General features: G+C 45.7%; 1 protein-coding gene across 5 annotated transcripts in view; it reads left to right on the forward strand.

Moving 5' to 3' along the window:
• Nucleotides 1-18,409, forward strand: part of LOC147018116 (IQ motif and SEC7 domain-containing protein 1-like) — a 396,789-nt gene that overhangs the window by 328,186 nt on the left and 50,194 nt on the right. For 3 of the 5 annotated variants that reach the window (XM_085897480.1, XM_085897478.1, XM_085897479.1), the window contains exons 2-3: nt 13,166-13,448; nt 15,627-17,935. In XM_085897480.1, the coding sequence (XP_085753606.1) occupies nt 13,166-13,448; nt 15,627-17,935 (2,592 nt within the window). Of the gene's footprint in view, nt 1-1,862; nt 2,405-2,441; nt 2,527-13,165; nt 13,449-15,626; nt 17,936-18,409 lie in introns of those variants that run through there. The other 2 variants (XM_085897481.1, XM_085897482.1) reach the window with 2 other exon arrangements.

An 18,409-nucleotide genomic window follows, 5' to 3' on the forward strand; every position in this document is an offset into this window, starting at 1 on the left:
TGTGCATTATACCAAAAACCATTTCCTTGTTACCCTTCCCAAGAGTAAACTGAATGCTCACCTCAATTCACTCATCCCCCTCTTCTTTTGCGTGTGAAGCCGTCTTCCCGAGTCTGTTTTCTCAAGCTCTTCCCATCAGAATTTCCAGGATGCTGCCGACCTCCACCTCATTATGGCCTCTCACATTTTACCTCTGACCTTGCCTATGCCGGTTCTCCTTTCACCTGCATCTCCTCTTTCATGCCGTGATGCATTCCTGCATTCTTCTCCTCCCGTTTCCCCTTCCTCACATTTTAAGTTCCCCGCTCTCCAATGAATCTCGAGATCGAGATTTAGAAATATGAAATGGTCCAGCAAATGTATCCACTTTGTAAGCCTATTCCAGATATTCATAAAGTTCTAATTTCCGATTGGTGGTGCTTGACACAAGTGCATCACTCTGTCCCAATTGTCAATGCCAGTGGTGGTCATCGGACCAACTCTGGATGAGTTGAAATATTTGAGATTCTTATTCGATAACTTTGGACAGAGGTCGAGAAGTCTGTTATAAAATGTACCCAAAACTCCTCTGCTCACTAATACTCCCCGACCCCCCCACCCCCTCATTTGAACCATTGTCCAATGTATAGGAATTCATTTATTCATTGAAGCATTTACTAAATGGATATATGAAATAGATAAATGGATGCAGGCTTTATATGGTGGGTGATATATCTCGAAAGTGCAGCAATAATTCATAATAACACTACGCCCTCTCAGCAATAAGCTCACACCCTGGCTGGGTCTTTGATATGCTGTTTCTTGAGGATATGGAAATTGAGGATTTAAGGTCGTTTACCAGTTCAGGTGTGCTTTGTACAAGAACAAGAAAAATCTTCCCAGATCGTATGTATTTGCAAAGCCCTGGATCGTGTTTAATTATGAAACGTGCGGATTCGGACCCGTGCCTAATCGGGCATTTTCTCAATTGAAAACCGTAAAACACACACACTAGGAGACCATTAGGGAATGAGGATCTCGCTATGTGCACTGCCTGTTTGCGTAGACCATTAGCGAATGAGGATCTCGCTATATGCATTGCCCGTTTGTGTTGGACATGAGGGAACCTCCCTATATGCACTGCCCCTTTGCCAATACCATTCAGGAATGAAGATCTTGCTAGATGCACTGCCCCGTTTGCATAGACCTTTAGGGAATGAAGACCTCGCTATATGCACTGCCCGTTTGCGTACACCATTCGGGAATGAAGACCTTGCTGTATGCACTGCCTGTTTGCGTACACCATTTGGGAATGAGGATCTCGCTATATGCACTGCCCGTTTGCGTAGAACATTAGGGAACCCCACTATATTCGCTCTTCATTTGCGTAGACCATTCGCCCGTTTGTGTCGACCAGTTTGTGTAGACGTTTAGGGAATGAGGATGTCATGATGTGCATCGCCCGTTTGGGTTCCACTTTAAATGAATCTTTTTGCTCGTATCGCCTCTGCACATCATGGAGCCTTCATCCCGTTTAATTGTTCCAGTAATTAACGTGGATCTCCACTTGTGTCACTGTCTTACTCTGCTATTTAATTTCTCTCTCTCTCTGTCTCTCTCTCTCTCTCTCTCTCTCTCTCTCTCTCTCTCTCTCTCTCTCTCTCTCTCTCTCTCTCTCTCTCTCTCTCTGTCTCTGTCTCTGTCTCTGTCTCTGTCTCTGTCTCTGTCTCTGCCTCTGTCTCTGTCTCTGTCTCTCTCTCTCTCTCTCTATATCTCTCTCTATCTCTCTCTCTCTCTCTCTCTCTCTCTCTCTCTCTCTCTCTCTCTCTCTCTCTCTCTCTCTCTCTCTCTCTCTCCGCAACTCTCCCACATTTCCTTCCCTTTCCTGTGAAATTGCGCTACACAGATCATGGTTTCAGCGCAAATTTTTTGCGCATTTCTTTTCTCCCAATCGGCACAGTCAGTGGATATTTGGCATCGTATATCAGCACCGGATCCCGTGTGGTGCTTCGGACGGATGGGTCTTTAAAGATCAATCGACCAAAGCGAGCGAGCATGCGGGTTCTCGCATCTGTCAACCCTGCGGAGTGTTTTGAATGCTGAGCGCAGCGCGGGGCGTCACGCTCTCTCTGAGCGATCACCGCGCGTGGCCCACACTCCCTGCGTTGGACAGAGAGGGACAGGCGGGCGGAGAGGTACAAGACCAAACATCTGGGCATACGCGGTGTTGGAAAACAGAAAGGACGAGAGCGAACAGAAAATAAAACACGCAAGGAGGTGGAGAATGGAAGAGGAGGAGGATGGCTCTTAGGAGAGGGGAGGGGATAGCAAAGAAAGAAGAGAGAAAGAGAGGGCTGGGAGGGAGATGGAGCGGGCAGTCGCTGCAGGTGCAGGGAGCAGGGCGAGATCGCAACAAGCGCAAAAGGCGAGAGATTTGCATCCAATCTCCTCTCTGTGTTTCGCTTTCTCCTTCCGTCAGTTTCATTTGTCTGTGCCTCCTTAAATAAGCTTCTGTCACTATTTTCACCAGGCATCCCTTCCAGCAATGTAAGTTGTGTAGCCTGGAATTACTTTAGAGTACATAGAATGTAGAATGCCGCATGCACTGTAAAATGTATAACCACATACTACGTGGTCGCATGATATATATATATATATATATATATATATATATATATATATATATATATATATATATATATATATATATATATATATATATATATATACATGATATATATATATATATATATATATACATGATATATATATATATATATATATATATATATATATATATATATATATATATATATATATATATATACATGATATATATATATATATATATATATATATATATATATATATATATATATACATGATATATATATATATATATATATATATATATATATATATATATATATGTATGTATGTATATAACAGGACGTGTAATGACGTTAATAATTTAGTACATGCTTTATAGTCTGCTGTGGTATATTTAAATGAATTTGTTGTGGACGGATGTGTGTCCTGCCCTGAGTTTGAATTGAATAATTTTGGTTCTATAAATATACTTTTTGTTTCAATTTTTTTTTAGTTTTTCTTAAAAGGTAAAGATGTTATGAAACGCTGTGTGCGTTACGGTGTTTCGGTGTAGTGCACGGCAGGCCAACTGGTCTCCTACTCAGGAATCCACCAATGTTTGAGCCTCTTTGGTTTGATGCCACAGAAGAAAGAGCGTGCAACGGCAGAAAGAGGAGGCAAGAGGGATGGGAAATTGATGCTGTGGATTGTCACATATACTTCAGCGGCAGCCTTTCCTATAACTATTCTTCTTCCCTCCCGAGCAGTTTGTCTTCACTCAATCTTTTTGATTTGTTTGTCCAAATTGTCTTCACTCTCAACCCTTCATCTGTCCCTCGATGGGTGTGGCCAGTACTCTCAGCATCATGGTTTGCCATTTTGCACTCCTCAACCGAGTACAGGAATCCTGCATATTCTGTTTGTGTGGTTTTTGATCTCTGTACAATTCCACTTTGTCTTTATTTATCATGCCCCGCCCTCAACGTTTGCTCTGCACCTCTTCACCCACCCACATTTTGTCGGCACCCAGCCCATGATGTGTCAATCAATCTGAGGGTGCATTAATCTCTACTGAGCCAGCCAAATGCTGTACGAGGAGGGGTTGGGGAATGGTGGTTGGGGTATGGGGTGATGGAAAATAATGGAGTTTGCACCTTAATATTTATGCGAACACCCAATCAACCCCATCCCCCCACCCCCCCCACCCACCCCCCCTCACCCCACTCCTGTCATTTCCCCAGCAACAGAGCTCGCGTGCTTTTGTTGTCTGTGCTCTTGGAGAGGTTTTGGAGCTCCCTGAAGTCAAAATTTGGAACGCACTGCAAGCTGGGACAAGTGCAGCGCATCATTCGTTTTGGAAGCATGGATGACCTGAAAGAAGTGACATTCAATGTTTCTGATAAGCGTTGTATCGAATAAATGAGGGACGAATTTGGTGAACAGCAGATCGTGTTCGTAGAGGGTTCCCTGAAGCCTCAGTGTATTGTCCAGTGTTCTTGAGACAATTTTCCTGCAGGTGAAAAGGTGGGATGAGACTGGCTTGATGAGACTGGCACGGTTCAAAAGGTGAGATCTTTGTGGGTGGTTTTGCTAATGCCTACAATTATGGAAGTCCTATTTTTCATCACGAAACAGGAAAATTTCGCTCAATGAGGTGGGATCTCGGGCCGAGAAATCCAGACTTGAGTTGATCATTCAAATCACCGTCATGCTTGGTCTTAAGTCTCTCTGCTTGGGATTTTGGAAACTTCTTTGCCCACCTGGCACACCGACTCAGAGCTGCAGGTAAATGATCATTTGGAGATACTTTTCGCCATGCTGTAGATTGTAATCGTGCACTGTGTTGAGGGTTGCGGTGTGATGCCGGTGCACCTTGTGCTGAATGTTTCATGACCTTGCTAAGCGGTGCTTTTGTTAGGAAACCAGAGAGATGGTTTAGTTTGCTCTGCCTGACTGTCTCCCGTCGCGTTGTTTGCTCTGCCTGCGGTGGAGGTCCCTTTTTGTCATCGTCGTTTGTTTTGTTTTGTTTTTCGTGCGGTTGGCATAATTTTGCTCATTCTGTTTGTATTTGTTTTATCTCGCCTTATATTTGTTGTTACACCGCTCATCAAATTGTCCAATTTTGTATGATTTAATGTGTGGTATCCTGACCTATGCTTGTGTTTGGCTGTACGTATGAGAAGGAACCTACAGGGTCTTTGTTTCCACGATTATATCCAGGATACAAGGTTTTGTTTTCTTTTTTTCTTTTTTTAATTCAGATTGTAAACATGCATTTGGGCACCCTTTCTAGTTTTGCGTGACCCTAACGAGATTAAAATTTCATTTATTCCATGAAATTACAGTTCTTGGTGACACCACAAGCCACTCTCAGATTAGGTGGGGTGAATGAGCAAAAGGTTGTGAAATTAGAAGGGATAAGAAATCGATAGAGTGTTTGGACTGGGAGATGCAGATTGACACGTTTTGCTGTTATATTAATTGGGCAGGGGCGGCAGGGTCGCTCAGTTTGTGGCGTGCTGTTCTTCGAGCTGTCGACCTCAGATAAAAATAGCATTCCTTTTCTGTCATAATTCTCTGCACACTACTGTAGTAGGACCTCTTACCAACGATAGTATATGAGAGTACAACCCTCATGTACTATAGTTCCAACTGTGGCATTTTTGCCTGGGGAGATTTGAGTTCATTTGTCGATGAGGTCGGAAAGTAACTGAACGGGTGTTCCGCATCTCAGAGCACACTGTCTTTCCGATCTAGCTGGGTTGTCTGCATTCATATGTTGTGTACATTAAAGATCCCGCAAAGGGTAGGCCGTTGTATACCAGGATACTGGCCAAGTTACCTGGTTGGGGTGGGAGTGCTGGGGTGTGGATTGGCACATGTATGGTGGGCAAAATGACCTTCTTCTGTGTTTGTACATTACTTTGTAATCCTAGCTTTGAGAGACTAGTTTTATGACCACCATCCTTCTGTGACTCCATTTTCTTGTTTAATGGAGAGCAAACGTTTAGAGTGGGGATTAGTGTGGTTCATGAACTGAACCCAAACGGTGAATGTAGAAGTCTAATCTTTTGTTGAGGCTCGCTCTTTCATTGTTTCATGTATAACTTGTCTTGTTGTTTTTCAGCAAACATGGAACTAATGAATATTCCAAGAGGTTTATGCCATGCTGCTTCATCCAACCATTAATCTTTTATAAAATGTTCTCCAAAACCGGGTTGTGGGATTTGCACGGAACGTACTATAAACCTTCCCTATTTTGGTGATCAAGTCGTAGTTATTGGAAACCTAAGAATTGAATGACACCTCAATCACTTACAGGCTCTCACTGTAACATCCTCGATTCCTGCTGGAAAACCGACATGGATTCAATTTTACAACTCAATGATTAAATTATCTAATGAAGCAAACACCTAGCCTACCCCAAAACCAACCAACAACGAATCCTCATTGTGTGGGTGCAATGCTTGTCAGTGCCATATAGTTGCCGTGCGCAATGGTTACCACAATGGGAGGTGTGTCTGTACCTCTACTGTTTGCAGCACATTTATTATTGGCGCGTCTGTGGAATGCGTCGATGTCTTTCACCGTTTCTGTCTCCCACTCTTGCTGTATAGCTGTAGAAGAAATCCAAATTTAGGGACACTGACATACTGTATCAGACTTTTCGGTTGAACGAACTCGGGCCTTGTCCCCTGTCCCCTTGAAGAGAGTTCATAAAGGAAATTAATTCGGTTTTTACAGACTTCCAAAATAGCTGACTATTTTGAGGTTCCCCATTGAGTCTTTGAAATTGTAGTTGCCCTGTATTGTGATTGTTGTCCCGAGATAAACTGGGCATTTGGATATTCTGCAACCGATCTTACATTTCCCTGAGGCACATGTAGGAGTGAGGTGATGGGCAATGTACTGACAATGGGACAGTAGGCTCTTCTGACTTGTTTTCTTGGTGAGTTCAATGAAGGTGCCTCCATCCACCCAATGGGATCATACTCTGTGCAGAGCATTGGTGCTGCCTAAGTAGTCTCCTAGGCTATTGGGCACAATCCTCGAACAGGTTACCACTCCGACACAGGATACCAGCAAGCTGGCACTCATTTTGCCGATTTCAGAAGGATGACAGGCAGAGTCAACCCCACCTGGTATTAATTCAACATCCGAGCAGGATTTGAACTCAGGATCTTAGGATCCCAAGCCCACCACCTTATCTTTAAGCCAACACCAGGCATAATGAAGGTGTTGCTGTTAGAGATCTGTTGTGTTTGAATGATTCTTGTTGAAGTTTATATTATTTTATGTGACAGCTGTTTTGTGAAGGGTTCCTCAAATGGAAGTGTATGTGAGTGCTTTAATTGGAGGTGTTCAATTGGCACATGGAGTGGATTTATTGCTCATTGTTTATTTATTTATTTCGCAGTTAGTGTAAAAAATGACTGGGAAGATGAAGTTCGTGTTTTTACATCTTCCATACTAATAAATGTCAGTGTGTCCGTCAATCAGTCAGTCCGTCCCTCTCCTCCATAACTCCAAAACCATGAAACCTACCTGCCCCAAACTTTTCATGCATACCAAGGGAACTCCAAGGGAGTGCAAGAGTGAAAATTGGGTGTTTGGGTTAATTAAAACGCCCCTTTTGAAGATAATTAACGGCCTTATTTAATTATCCTTTATCAAGGAGTTATCCTTGGTCACCTCGCTGTGGTCTGACTTCACCATTTTTGGGGGGGGGGGGGCTGCTCAACAATGCCTTGACTTGGAACAGGCCGCAATGGTTTCTTAATGATAAAAAGAAAAATCACATTCCTTACTCATATCATTGAATGCCTGATCATTATACCTATGAATCGCTGAATACAATGCAATGCTTTTAAACACCAAGAGACGCCAGCGTTCTTGACTATATTTCATTTCCGCACATGCTATAACCTCGATAATCTCTTCATCTCAGCCAAATTTCAAAATTTAAACTTCTTAATTGACCTCAGCAGCAGTTCCAACTGTGAAAAAAGTGTTCATTTGTCCAATTCGGATATTGCCTGATATCCGGACGTCTCTGGGTGCATGGTGTTTATATGACCGATCGGCGATCGACAATTAATTATCAGTTGCCAAGCCAGCCGTTCCTTATCAATCATTTTAGTGGAGTGCTTATTTGTGTGCTTAAGCCACTCAGCGAGCACTATAAAAGCAGCTTGATTGTTCGTTTCCAAGCCATGGCCATACACAGCAAAAGTATTTGCACTGTCACTGAATATATCGATCGAGTTGAACAAAATTCATGCAACACTCGCCTGTGTTTGGCTCTGCGTTGTCGGGCGGTGCTTTGGGCGGTAGCTCGCTGAAAATGTGCAATTTTATTTTGACATTTCCCCTCTGTGTACAATCTTCTTTTATTGTACAACCCGTCACTTCAACATTGGTAAATGCATATAAATATTTAAACGTTTTGTTTTCAAAGTTTCTTCAATCATTTCGTTGGAGTGCTTTCTTGAGTGCTTAAGCCACCTGGTGAGTGCTCTTCAACCTTCAATCTTGACAAGCTTCCATGGCGATACAGCAGTGCTTTTCTCTGTAGGGACATGTCCGGAGTTCGGAAGGCAAAATGCATTAGATGACTACAATGAGTAAAAAATGCTTTCAGTCGTTAGAAAGCAATGAATTGGCACATCATGGCAGGATAGCCAAGAGGTATGCATGCTCGCTCTAAGCTGTCTCGCATGAGTTTGACTCATGACCCAGCTATAAACTGTCATCCCAGTGTTTCACAGGCAGGGTGATTCATCGATATGTGTGTTGTCTCTCGGATAGACGTTAAACTGGCCGTCACATCTGCCAGAATCCCCCCCCTTCCTCTCCCACTTCCCTCTCCCCCCTCCTCACTCTCTTCTGCAATCTCTCTCCCCTCTTCTCTCGCCCCCTCACCTCTCTCCCCACTCTCACACCCCTCTCCCCCTCTCCTTCCCCTCTCCCACTCTCTCTCTCTCTCTCTGACCCCTGCCCTGCCCTCTCTCGCCTCTTTCACTCCTCCCTACTCTCACCCCTTTCCCTCTCTTTCTTTTCCACCCCTCTCACTCTCTTTTTCTCTCTCTCTCTCTCTCTCTCTCTCTCTCTCTCTCTCTCTCTCTCTCTCTCTCTCTCTCTCTCTCTCTCTCTCTCTCTCTCTCTCTCTCTCACACTCTCTCTCTCTCTCTCTCTCTCTCTCTCTCTCTCTCTCTCTCTCTCTCTCTCTCTCTCTCTCTCTCTCTCTCTCTCTCTCTCTCTCTCTCTCTCTCTCTCTCTCTCACACTCTCTCTCTCTCTCTCTCTCTCTCTCTCTCTCTCTCTCTCTCTCTCTCTCTCTCTCACTCACTCACTCACTCACTCTCCTTCCCACCCCTCTCCCTCTCTTTTTAGGAGATCTCCATGTGCTGTGCTGTATTAACATGTTGTTTTAACGTACTCCATTTCGTTCAACCCTGTACTCCCCTCCCCCTTTCTCCACAAGTCCCATGACCAAATGCAAGTCAAGAACCCGTCCCTTCACACTTACCTCCTCCCAAACCCCCTCCTCCCCACTTACCTCCTCCCCACTTACCTCCTCCCCACTTACCTCCTCCCGACTTCCCCCATCTTTCTTCCCCATCCGCCTCACTCCCAACCCCCCTCCCAGAGTGTGTAGTGAAGTTTTTTTGAGGCTTTGCTCTTTACCCCCAATCCTCAGCCCTCCTAGCTCCCCCAACCCTCCTCGCTCCCCTCTCTTCACTCCCCCACACCTCCTCGCTCCTCCTTCCTTCTTTATTCCCCCTCCCCCCTCACTATTCCCATCAGGGAAGTGACGGGTTGTATTTGCTAGTGATCAATAACATTCGTCCAAAGTTTAAGGTCTTGGGCCACAGTTGGATAAAACAAGTAAGGGAATGAATGAACTGGAAAAGAGGAGAGAGAGGGAGGGGGGTCGAGAGAAAAAGAGGGAGAGGGGTAGAGAGACAGAGACAGAGACAGAAACACAGACACAGACACAGACACACAGCAATCTGAACGTAAGAGGGTTGTGTTATGATGGGTGGGGTGAATGGAGGGAGAAAGATTGTGAGTGGGGATGGCGGATGACAGGAGATGATTGTGCACCACCTGTTTGAAAGCCCTGGAGGGAAGAGTACGATGGGTCTTTAATAATGGTTTGCAAAACTGACCATCGCACGTACGGCTCTCATGACAGTATCTTTACATTACAGGCTGGTCTCATTGTCCTGGTTTCTCCCTATGTCCTCTCTCCAGGGAACATGAGGTGATGGACAACCATGTTCCGTGACTGTTTCTCATCAAATGCAGGAATGTGCAGTCTTGCCCTGGCACAAAGGACCACTGTTTAGCAGTTCCAGCGTGTGTGTAATCGAGCAATTGCTCTGGTTCTGTGGACCACCACTCAAAGTAAGAGTGTGCAATTATCACATGGACTTTCACAAATTCACACTTAACACCGGTCCTGGAAAGTGCTGCTTCTGCCTCAATGGTTTCATCAGCAGGACGATATAATTAAGATGAAACTTGTGGGGGAAAAAATAAAGGACACCATGAAAGCAACTGCAGTAAAATCATCAACAACTTTACTGGTGGAGATTGGAAGAAAGATATAAATAAATAAAACCTTTTTGTTTTTTAAACCTGAGACTTGCAGTTGCCATAATTGTGGTGAATTGACATGTTCAACCAAGTGGTGCACCATCATCTCATGTTATCATCTCCCATCCCGACCCATTTTCCTGCGACTTAGTTGCCAGAAGGAAATAAATTAATTTCCTCCTTTTACCTACTTGCTCCCAACTGCTGCTTCTGATTTCCAGCTCTTTGCTCAGGATTGTTATTCATGGAAAGAAGCTTGGTGTTGTGAAGCCGATGACAGTAAACGTTATGTAAAGGTTGGGTGTAACGCAGTTCAGGTTTCATGGAAAGTTGGTATGAATTGGATGAGGTGGTGTGGGGGTGTTGGGGTGGGGTGGAGAGGAAGAGGTGACCTGTTTTAATATTCCTTCCCCAAGAGTAAGCAAACCCATCTCCAATTCCACTTTCCACACGTTTATCCACACACATGATGACCGGCGGAGCATTGTAAAGGAAGGTAATCTGAAATTGTCTCAATTTGGCATCGGTCACACTGCGCCTTACTGCATTGCGTAGGCGTGCATCAGTTACGTCTAAGCTCCAGCAACTACTGTTGTCTACTTATTAGAGTGTTCCAACTTAAATCAATATAACTAATGATATTAATCAAGTGGCCCAGATAGCTTATAGTGCTTCGAGAATTTGCAAGAAGGTGAGTATTCCAATCCTGTGCTTCACAGTGACGTGTCAATCGTTGCCCTTTGCGTCTTGTTTAACGATATTTGACATGAGATTTAGTGTAGACATAAAAACGTTATTCCTAGATTTGAAATCATTTCAAGTTGCATTACCTGATGATTGCGGCTATTGTCGTGTAGACATGCAAGTTAGAGTTGGTGTCACGAATGCTGACGTTCGACTGCTAATGTGCAGCTGGCTTCAGCCGTGAGAGGAAACTGTTCAATGCTGTTTGAGAAGAGTCCAGAGAAGATGTGCTCGTTAATGGTTAAACATAATTAGTGGTACTGCCATCTGTGCGGTGTTTTGACATGGCCGCAGGAGAAACTTGGTTGTTTTGGCAGCATCCAGCTGCGCGCGTTTACGCATTGTCGATCCTGTTTTGAAAAGGTGAGTGAGATGATGGGATATATTATTGTTTTGTTGTTATTGATGTGACTGAATCATTTCCGTGAATTTGTCCTTGTTGGGGGGTGGATGGTGCAGTAATGCTTTCTTCCAGTTGATCAGTCACCACCTCAGGTTACCCTGCACATTTCCAAGAATTCATTTAAATCTTGATGTTTTTCCTTCTTTGTGAACAACAGAGATAAATTTGTTGCCGAATGCTTATTTTTTTCAATTTCTAGCCACAGATTTACCAACCATCACATTTAAAATAAGGTATTTGGACATCACAGGGTGTGGTGCTGTTGCTACCTATGCAGGAGGACAAAAGTCCGAGTCTTCAGGTGTTTGATGCTTCCAATCTTGCTCTACGGATGTGAGACTTGGACTCTGACCAAGGATCTCAGATGGAGACCTAATTCCTTTGGTACTAGGTCTCTTCAGAGAATCCTTGGTTATTGCTGGTCAGACTTTGCATGCAATGAGCAGTTGTTGAGAGAGATTCAGATAACATCTGTTACCTGCATAGTCCGTGAGTGTCAGCTGCGGCTGTATGGATATGTGGCTCGATTTTGTGACGTCGATCCTGCTCACCAGCAGATTCTCTAAGTGAGGGAGCCTCCTCAGTGGAGGAAGAAAACGGGCCGACCATGTGCCTCGTGGTTCCAGAAGGTTGATCAGCATCTCAAGAAGATGGGGATGGGTCAGGCATTTGCCTGGGGGATGGCCAGATGGAGGCCCCTGGAGTACCAGCGGAAAGTGGATGCAACGACGCGCTGCTAGAGTGCATGCTCCCATACCTAACCTAACATCACTCAATCTGCACATTTAGATATGTCGGCCTGTGAGTTTCATCACATGGATTAATTTCCATGAAACATCAGTGCATGATGCAACGCAAACCTTCTCAAAGGTCCTTCTTCAAATTGCGCACGCAATTCTGGCAACTGAAACTCTCAGGAAACTTTTATGCGGCATTCTTTAATTGAGGGGATATTGTTCTGGAAACTTCCCTTGTGTAAGAACATCTTTCTGTGGAGCTTGGGAAAGGTTTACAAAAGAGACCCATCAATGCAAAGCTGCACCATTGCAGGATTTTAACTTCCTCAAAATGAGTTGAACTTACTTTTCAGACTCGTTTTTGGCTTTTATTAAACAGAGCGCTGGCCATCCCTTGTTCCTTCCCCGTATTTCAACGGTTTCTCACTCCAAGTGAGTCAGGTCTGAAAAGTAAGGTCATGCTTGTCTCTGCATACACCTGAACAAGGCAATTCATCAGTTCAATGAGGTGAAAATGGTTCATTTTGCTAGAAAGACATAGCAATTAAATATAACGTTGTAAACTATTACTTTACTTCGAACTTATGTGTATTTTATCAATTAAAATCTGAAATAAGTGTTTACCGTCGTGGGAAACGATGTGCGGCTGACGTTTTGAGTGTTAGCCCTTCATCGGAGAAAAAGAAGGAAATGTCGGTAGAGGGAGGATTCGGAAATTGTTAGGTTGGAGTCAAAGATTGAAAAGACAGGATCAAAGGTCAGGGGTGAATGAAAATCAGTAAATGGATTCGAATATCAAGGGAAAATTGTGAGTACACAAAGTTTTGGGCACGGGTCAAAGGTTTCAAGGGTCAGAAGTAAAACAATCAAAGGGACAAGGTCAAAGCTGTCATGTTTTCGTTGATAAAATCCGTTGTTTATCTTGTCCTCCGATACAGATCCACACGAGCTTTCACAGAGAGTGGGATTCCGTTATCAATTATTGGAGCAATGTTTTCTTTTCATCCTTTTCTACCTAGCTCTTCTTCTCCATCCCTTAAAATAGGAAAGAACGAGTAACAGAGCCTTCATGTACCTTTTCTTTTCTCATCCCCCCTCACCCATCCCCATAGCTTGGAGAGCAGGATTGGTGCCAGCGCACACCCGCAGGCTCCATCCATCAATCCCTGTCAAACACCGTCGGCCTCATCCCCAGTACCTGCAACACCTCACGGACATTTTGAGAGACACCCTCTCCAGCTCTGGGCCTCACCACCAGGATTTCCCTATGGACGAAGGCACAAGACCGGTAGTGCCACAGCACACCTGAAGAAGCATGCAGAAGAGGATGCAATCAAACGGTCTCGCTCGCTTTCTGATGGTTACGAGCTCTCTGCAGACCTCCATGATAAACAGGTTATTGTAGATGCATCAATGATGTCTTTTTTCCATTTCAAACTTCTGTTTTTGCTTTTCTGACATCGATCTACCTGTTCACTCTGTATCTGTATCATTACTCTCATGTGTCTGTGTTGGTTGTTGTCTTTTCTTTTCTTTTTGACCTTCTTAACCCAAACTATGGGATGTTAAGCTGTTAGGGTTGGTGGATCTTAAAAATCCCACGATGATCTTGCAGTGAGGAGTAGAGCAAGTTATCGCCAGCAACCTGGCCGAACTTCAAATTCCTGTCCGAACTGCATCAATACACGAATGAACATCGCACTGCATCATTCATGGCACAGCCACGTCCCCCAGAAATTACACAGACGAGCAACCCACGGGTTTTTACAGATGCTCAAAAACGGAGACAAAACACGGGGAAAAAAAACCAAAATGTATTATTTACTCGCAAATACATCCCGTAGCTTCATTGACGGGAATATTAAGGTGAAGGGAGCAAGAAGGAGGGTGGAGAGAGAGGGGGAGTGATGGAGCGAGGTGAGAGTTTCCGCGAGGGAGGAGATAAGGGGGAGAGGTAGCTAATAGGAGGTGAGTGGAGGAAGGAGGGAGGGGGAAGGGAGCTCGGAGAAGGTGAGGAGAGGGGTGAGGATGCGAGGATGGGGTGAGGAGAGGGAGGGAGCGAGGCGGGAGCGGTGAGGGGAGGCAGGAGACAGCGTTGAGGGAGCTAGGAGAATATGAGGAGAGGGGTGAGGATGCCAGGATGGGGTGAGAGGAGGGAGGGGTGAGGGAGCTAGAAGGGGTGGGGGAGAGAGGAGGGGTTTAGGGTAGGGAGGGGTCAGGCAGGTAGGATGGGTGAGGGGAGGGCGAGGGAAGTCGGAGGGGTGAGGGAGCTAGTAGGAGTGAGGGAGCAAGGAGGGTGAGGTGCTCAGAGGGGTAGGGAGGATGGAGAGTGAGGCAGCTAGGAGGGTGAGGGAGCTATGAGGTGAGGGAGGTACCAGGAGTGAGGGAGCTGTGAGGGGAGGGAGGTGACAGGGTCGAGGAAGCCTGGAAGAGGTGAAGAGAGGGGTGAGAGGAGGAAGGATGGAGGGTGAGGGATGTAGGAGAGGAGGAGAGGGGTGAGGAAGGGGAGAGAGGGTAGGAGGAGGTGAGGGGAGAGAGGGATAAGAGAGCTCGGATGGGTGAGGGAGGAGGACAGGGTGAGGGAGCTAGGAGGGCTGAGGGGAGGGGTGAGGGAGCAAGGAGGAGAGGGAGGGTGAGGAAGGAGAAGTGAGAGCTAGTTGGGGTGAGGATAGGGAGGAAGGAGAGGTGAGGGAGCTATGAGGTGGGAGGCGGGAGGGGTAAATGACTCATTTCCAAGAAAATCAGTAGAAAAAAGCTTAGAGAAGGAAAGAAGAACTTGTGTAGAAGACGAGGTTGCAGAAAAGGTGAAGCCGGTAGTAACTGTAGTCGTTGCTATAGTTTCCTCTTTGCCAGCCTCGACCATTACCGGAATTGTGCCAATCTCTCTTCCAGTCTCCACGGCTCTTAGAGCTGCAGATACTGTATCTTTTGCTCCTACCTCTGGGTCTCCTGTTACGCCTTCCATTTTGTTTCCTGTACCAGTGGTGGGGGAGCTGTGAGTGGAGGGAGGAAACAGGGGTGAGCTAGCTCAGAGGGGTGAGAGGAGGGAGGTGTAAGGGGTGTGGGAGCTAGGAGGGTGAGGGGCTCAGAGGGGTAGGGAGGAGGGACGGGTGAGGGACCTAGGAGGGTGAGGGAGGAGTGAGGAAGCTAGAAGGGGGCGCTAGGAACGGAGGAAGAGCACGGAAGGAGGGTGGGGAGAGCGACGCCTTGCCAAACATCGCTATACACTCTGGGAATGTAAGTAAGTCATATTTATGGCTTCTATCTGGGGAACAATATTATTGTTGTTCAGCAAACAAAAATATTCATCGGTAAACTACTCAACAATTTTCATTGGTGGCATAGTTGCCCCATGGCCAAAAGGCATCATGTAAAATTTCATATCCTAGCTTAGCTTGCATATTGTGTGGTAATTCAATGGTGAGGCACCAGATAATTTTTGGGAGAAATGAGTGGCTACATGTACTTTCCTAAATAGGAAAAGGTCATCCCTTGTCGATTTGTCTTTTTATTTCCCTCTTTTTTTATCCACACCTCTTTGTCTTTTTCTTCTGGCTATTTATGGCCACCCAGGTGGAGATGCTGGAGAGGAAATACGGGGGGCATTTCATAACACGACGCGCTGCATGCACCATTCAATCTGCATTCCGTCACTACCAGATGAACAAAAACTTTGAAAGGCTACGCAGCTGTCTCTCAGAGAGCCGGCTGCCACGACGTCTCGCCGTCTCTGTTTCCCGAAAGCATCTCTCGCATGATGAAACTTCTGTTGCAGGAGAACAACAGGGCTTGTTCTCGTTCCCTGCCCTTGGAAGTTTAACCTCCTTACCCCAAGACGCGTGTTCCATTCCAGGAGGTTTTGCTGCTGGTGTTGCAACATCTCCACCACTCCCACTTTCATTTGAGCTAGACACCTGTGACCCTTTAGCTCCAGATTCTGATCTGGAGCCCACTCCCACGATTAGCCCTGAGGAATTGAAGCTATTGTCGGCACCAGACGATTTTGCAGATGCTATAAGTGAGCTTGAGGATAGCTTTGCCCGGCAAGTCAAGTCTCTTGCAGACTCTATTGATGATGCACTAAGCAGCAGGAATTCTCTTCAACTGCAACAGAAACCTGTCCCATCAACAACCAGATCTCTGACCCCAATTGTGACTTCAGCCATAAGCATCAAACCAACTCAAGCTGTAACTATTACCACCAACAATCTCTTGGCACGAACTATCGGTCTTCCATGTGGAACAAAGCATATAACATCTATTGATAAACATAATCCTGTTCCTGTAGTCACCAGTATCGCAGTCGTTGCTACAGTTTCCTCTTTGCCAGCCTCGACCATTACCGGAATTGTGCCAATCTCTCTTCCAGTCTCCACGGCTCTTACAGCTGCAGATACTGTATCTTTTGCTCCTACTTCTGGGTCTCCTGTTACGCCTTCCATTTTGTTTCCTGTACCAGTGGCCACTGCTGCTGTGGTTACTGCTCCTGTAATCACTGCTCCTGTAGTCACCGCTCCTGTGGTTACAGCTCCCGTGGCCGTTGCTCCTGGAGTCACCGGTCCTGTGGTCACCGGTCCTGTGGTAACCGGTCCTGTGGTCACTGCTCCTCTGGTCATTGCTCCTGTGGTCACTGCTCCTGTGGTCACCACTCCTGTAGTCACCGCTGCTGTGGTCACCACTCCTGTAATCACCGCTGCTGTGCTCACTGCTTCTGTGGTCAGCACATCTGTGGTCACTGCTCCTGTGGTCTCTGTTCCTGTTACTACTACAATTGTTACTGCTCCTGTGACCACCACTCCTGTAGCCACCACTCCTGTGACTTCCTCTCCTGTGGTTGCCACCCCTGTGTTCACTGCTGCTGTTGCTAGTGCACCTGAAGCAGAAGCTGCTGTATTAGTGACCCCAATAGTGGGAGCTCTAAAACCTTTGGTTCCTGACCCTGAAACTCCTGTAACTGTGGTTCCAGTCATTACATCTTGTGGTGTAACCTCTTGTGTGACCACCACCACTGCTGTCATTGCTCCTATCACTCCAATAAGTCAACTTGAATCATCAGCCCTTATCGTAGGGTCTGAACAGACAGGCCATCCAACTCAAGCTGACTCATTTCCAAGAAAATCAGTGGAAAAAAGCTTAGAGAAGGAAAGAAGAACTTGTGTAGAAGACGAGGTTGCAGAAAAGGTGAAGTCGGTAGTAAGAGAATCCTGTGAACTTGTACGCTGTGCTTCAGAGCAACAAGAAGGAAAAACCCGGCTGTGTATTTTGGGAGGACCACAACGAAGAGTGTCGTGCCCAGAGTGTGGTGGTGAAACAACTGTTGGTGGCATTGGAGGTATTGGTGCACGAGGACGGTTGCCTCTACTCACTGTTGAGCCAGCAAGTGATAGTTCCCTGGACGGTGGAAGTGATCGTGGAGACAAGGCTGCGTTGCACCGTCAAAACGCACACGACCAAGACGCTAGCCCACCAAACCGTGGGGGTGGAGGATCTGGATCTTACCCACACGCTGACGACGTGGCACCCATCATAGTTGTAAAACGCCGGGCCATGCGCCACCCACCACAGGATCCTCATCTTGGGATCAATGGCGGGAAGGTCACTGGCACCAGGCCATCGGGGCAACATGTGGCCCATTCTGATTCTGATGCTTCAGATGCAGAGAATGACAATGACAGTGTTAACAGTGGAAACTCAAACTCAAACGACTCGGCCAACTGCAGCTCTGGGTCTTCTTCACGTGACAGCCTACATGATGGTTCTGCAGCAGCTCTGAGCCGGCCCAGCTACCATCGGGAGGCAAGACATAGCTGGGACTCACCAGCATTCAGCAATGATACATTGCGCAAACGGCACTATCGCATCGGCCTCAACCTCTTCAACAAGTATGTCAGATATATCATTATTTGAGTACTGTGCTGTGTGTAATTTGTACAATTCTTTATTATGCATATTATGATTGGAAAAATGTTAGAATCCTTTATTTCCAGTGCCATTTCTGCTTCCCCTCCTTTATCCTAATATCATTTCCTCAGAATTTAGGGTTTTCTTTATTTTCTCCCCTCCTGAATTTCCATCCCCTTCCCATCCCCTAACCATTTGCTTTGTTTTATTAACATTTTCCCTTCATGTTGTCAGATCAGCTGTGGTTTAATAACAATCACATGTTATGGTGGTAGAGTCATGATCCGGTTGGAGTGAACCCACGATATAATTTGAAAGAGTATGTCTTTTAACACCAAGTATTTGCTTTATACCTCATGGAATGGGCCAGCTTTATCTGAGATCAGATCTTATAACATTAAAAAAAAATGGATGACTCTTGCTCTTCAGGACCTGAATGGACTACATGTGTGCGA

The sequence above is a fragment of the Eptatretus burgeri genome, chromosome 10 (assembly GCF_056783735.1).
Source record: "Eptatretus burgeri isolate ZD-2024b chromosome 10, Ebu_testis_v1, whole genome shotgun sequence".
Lineage (NCBI taxonomy): Eukaryota > Metazoa > Chordata > Myxini > Myxiniformes > Myxinidae > Eptatretus > Eptatretus burgeri.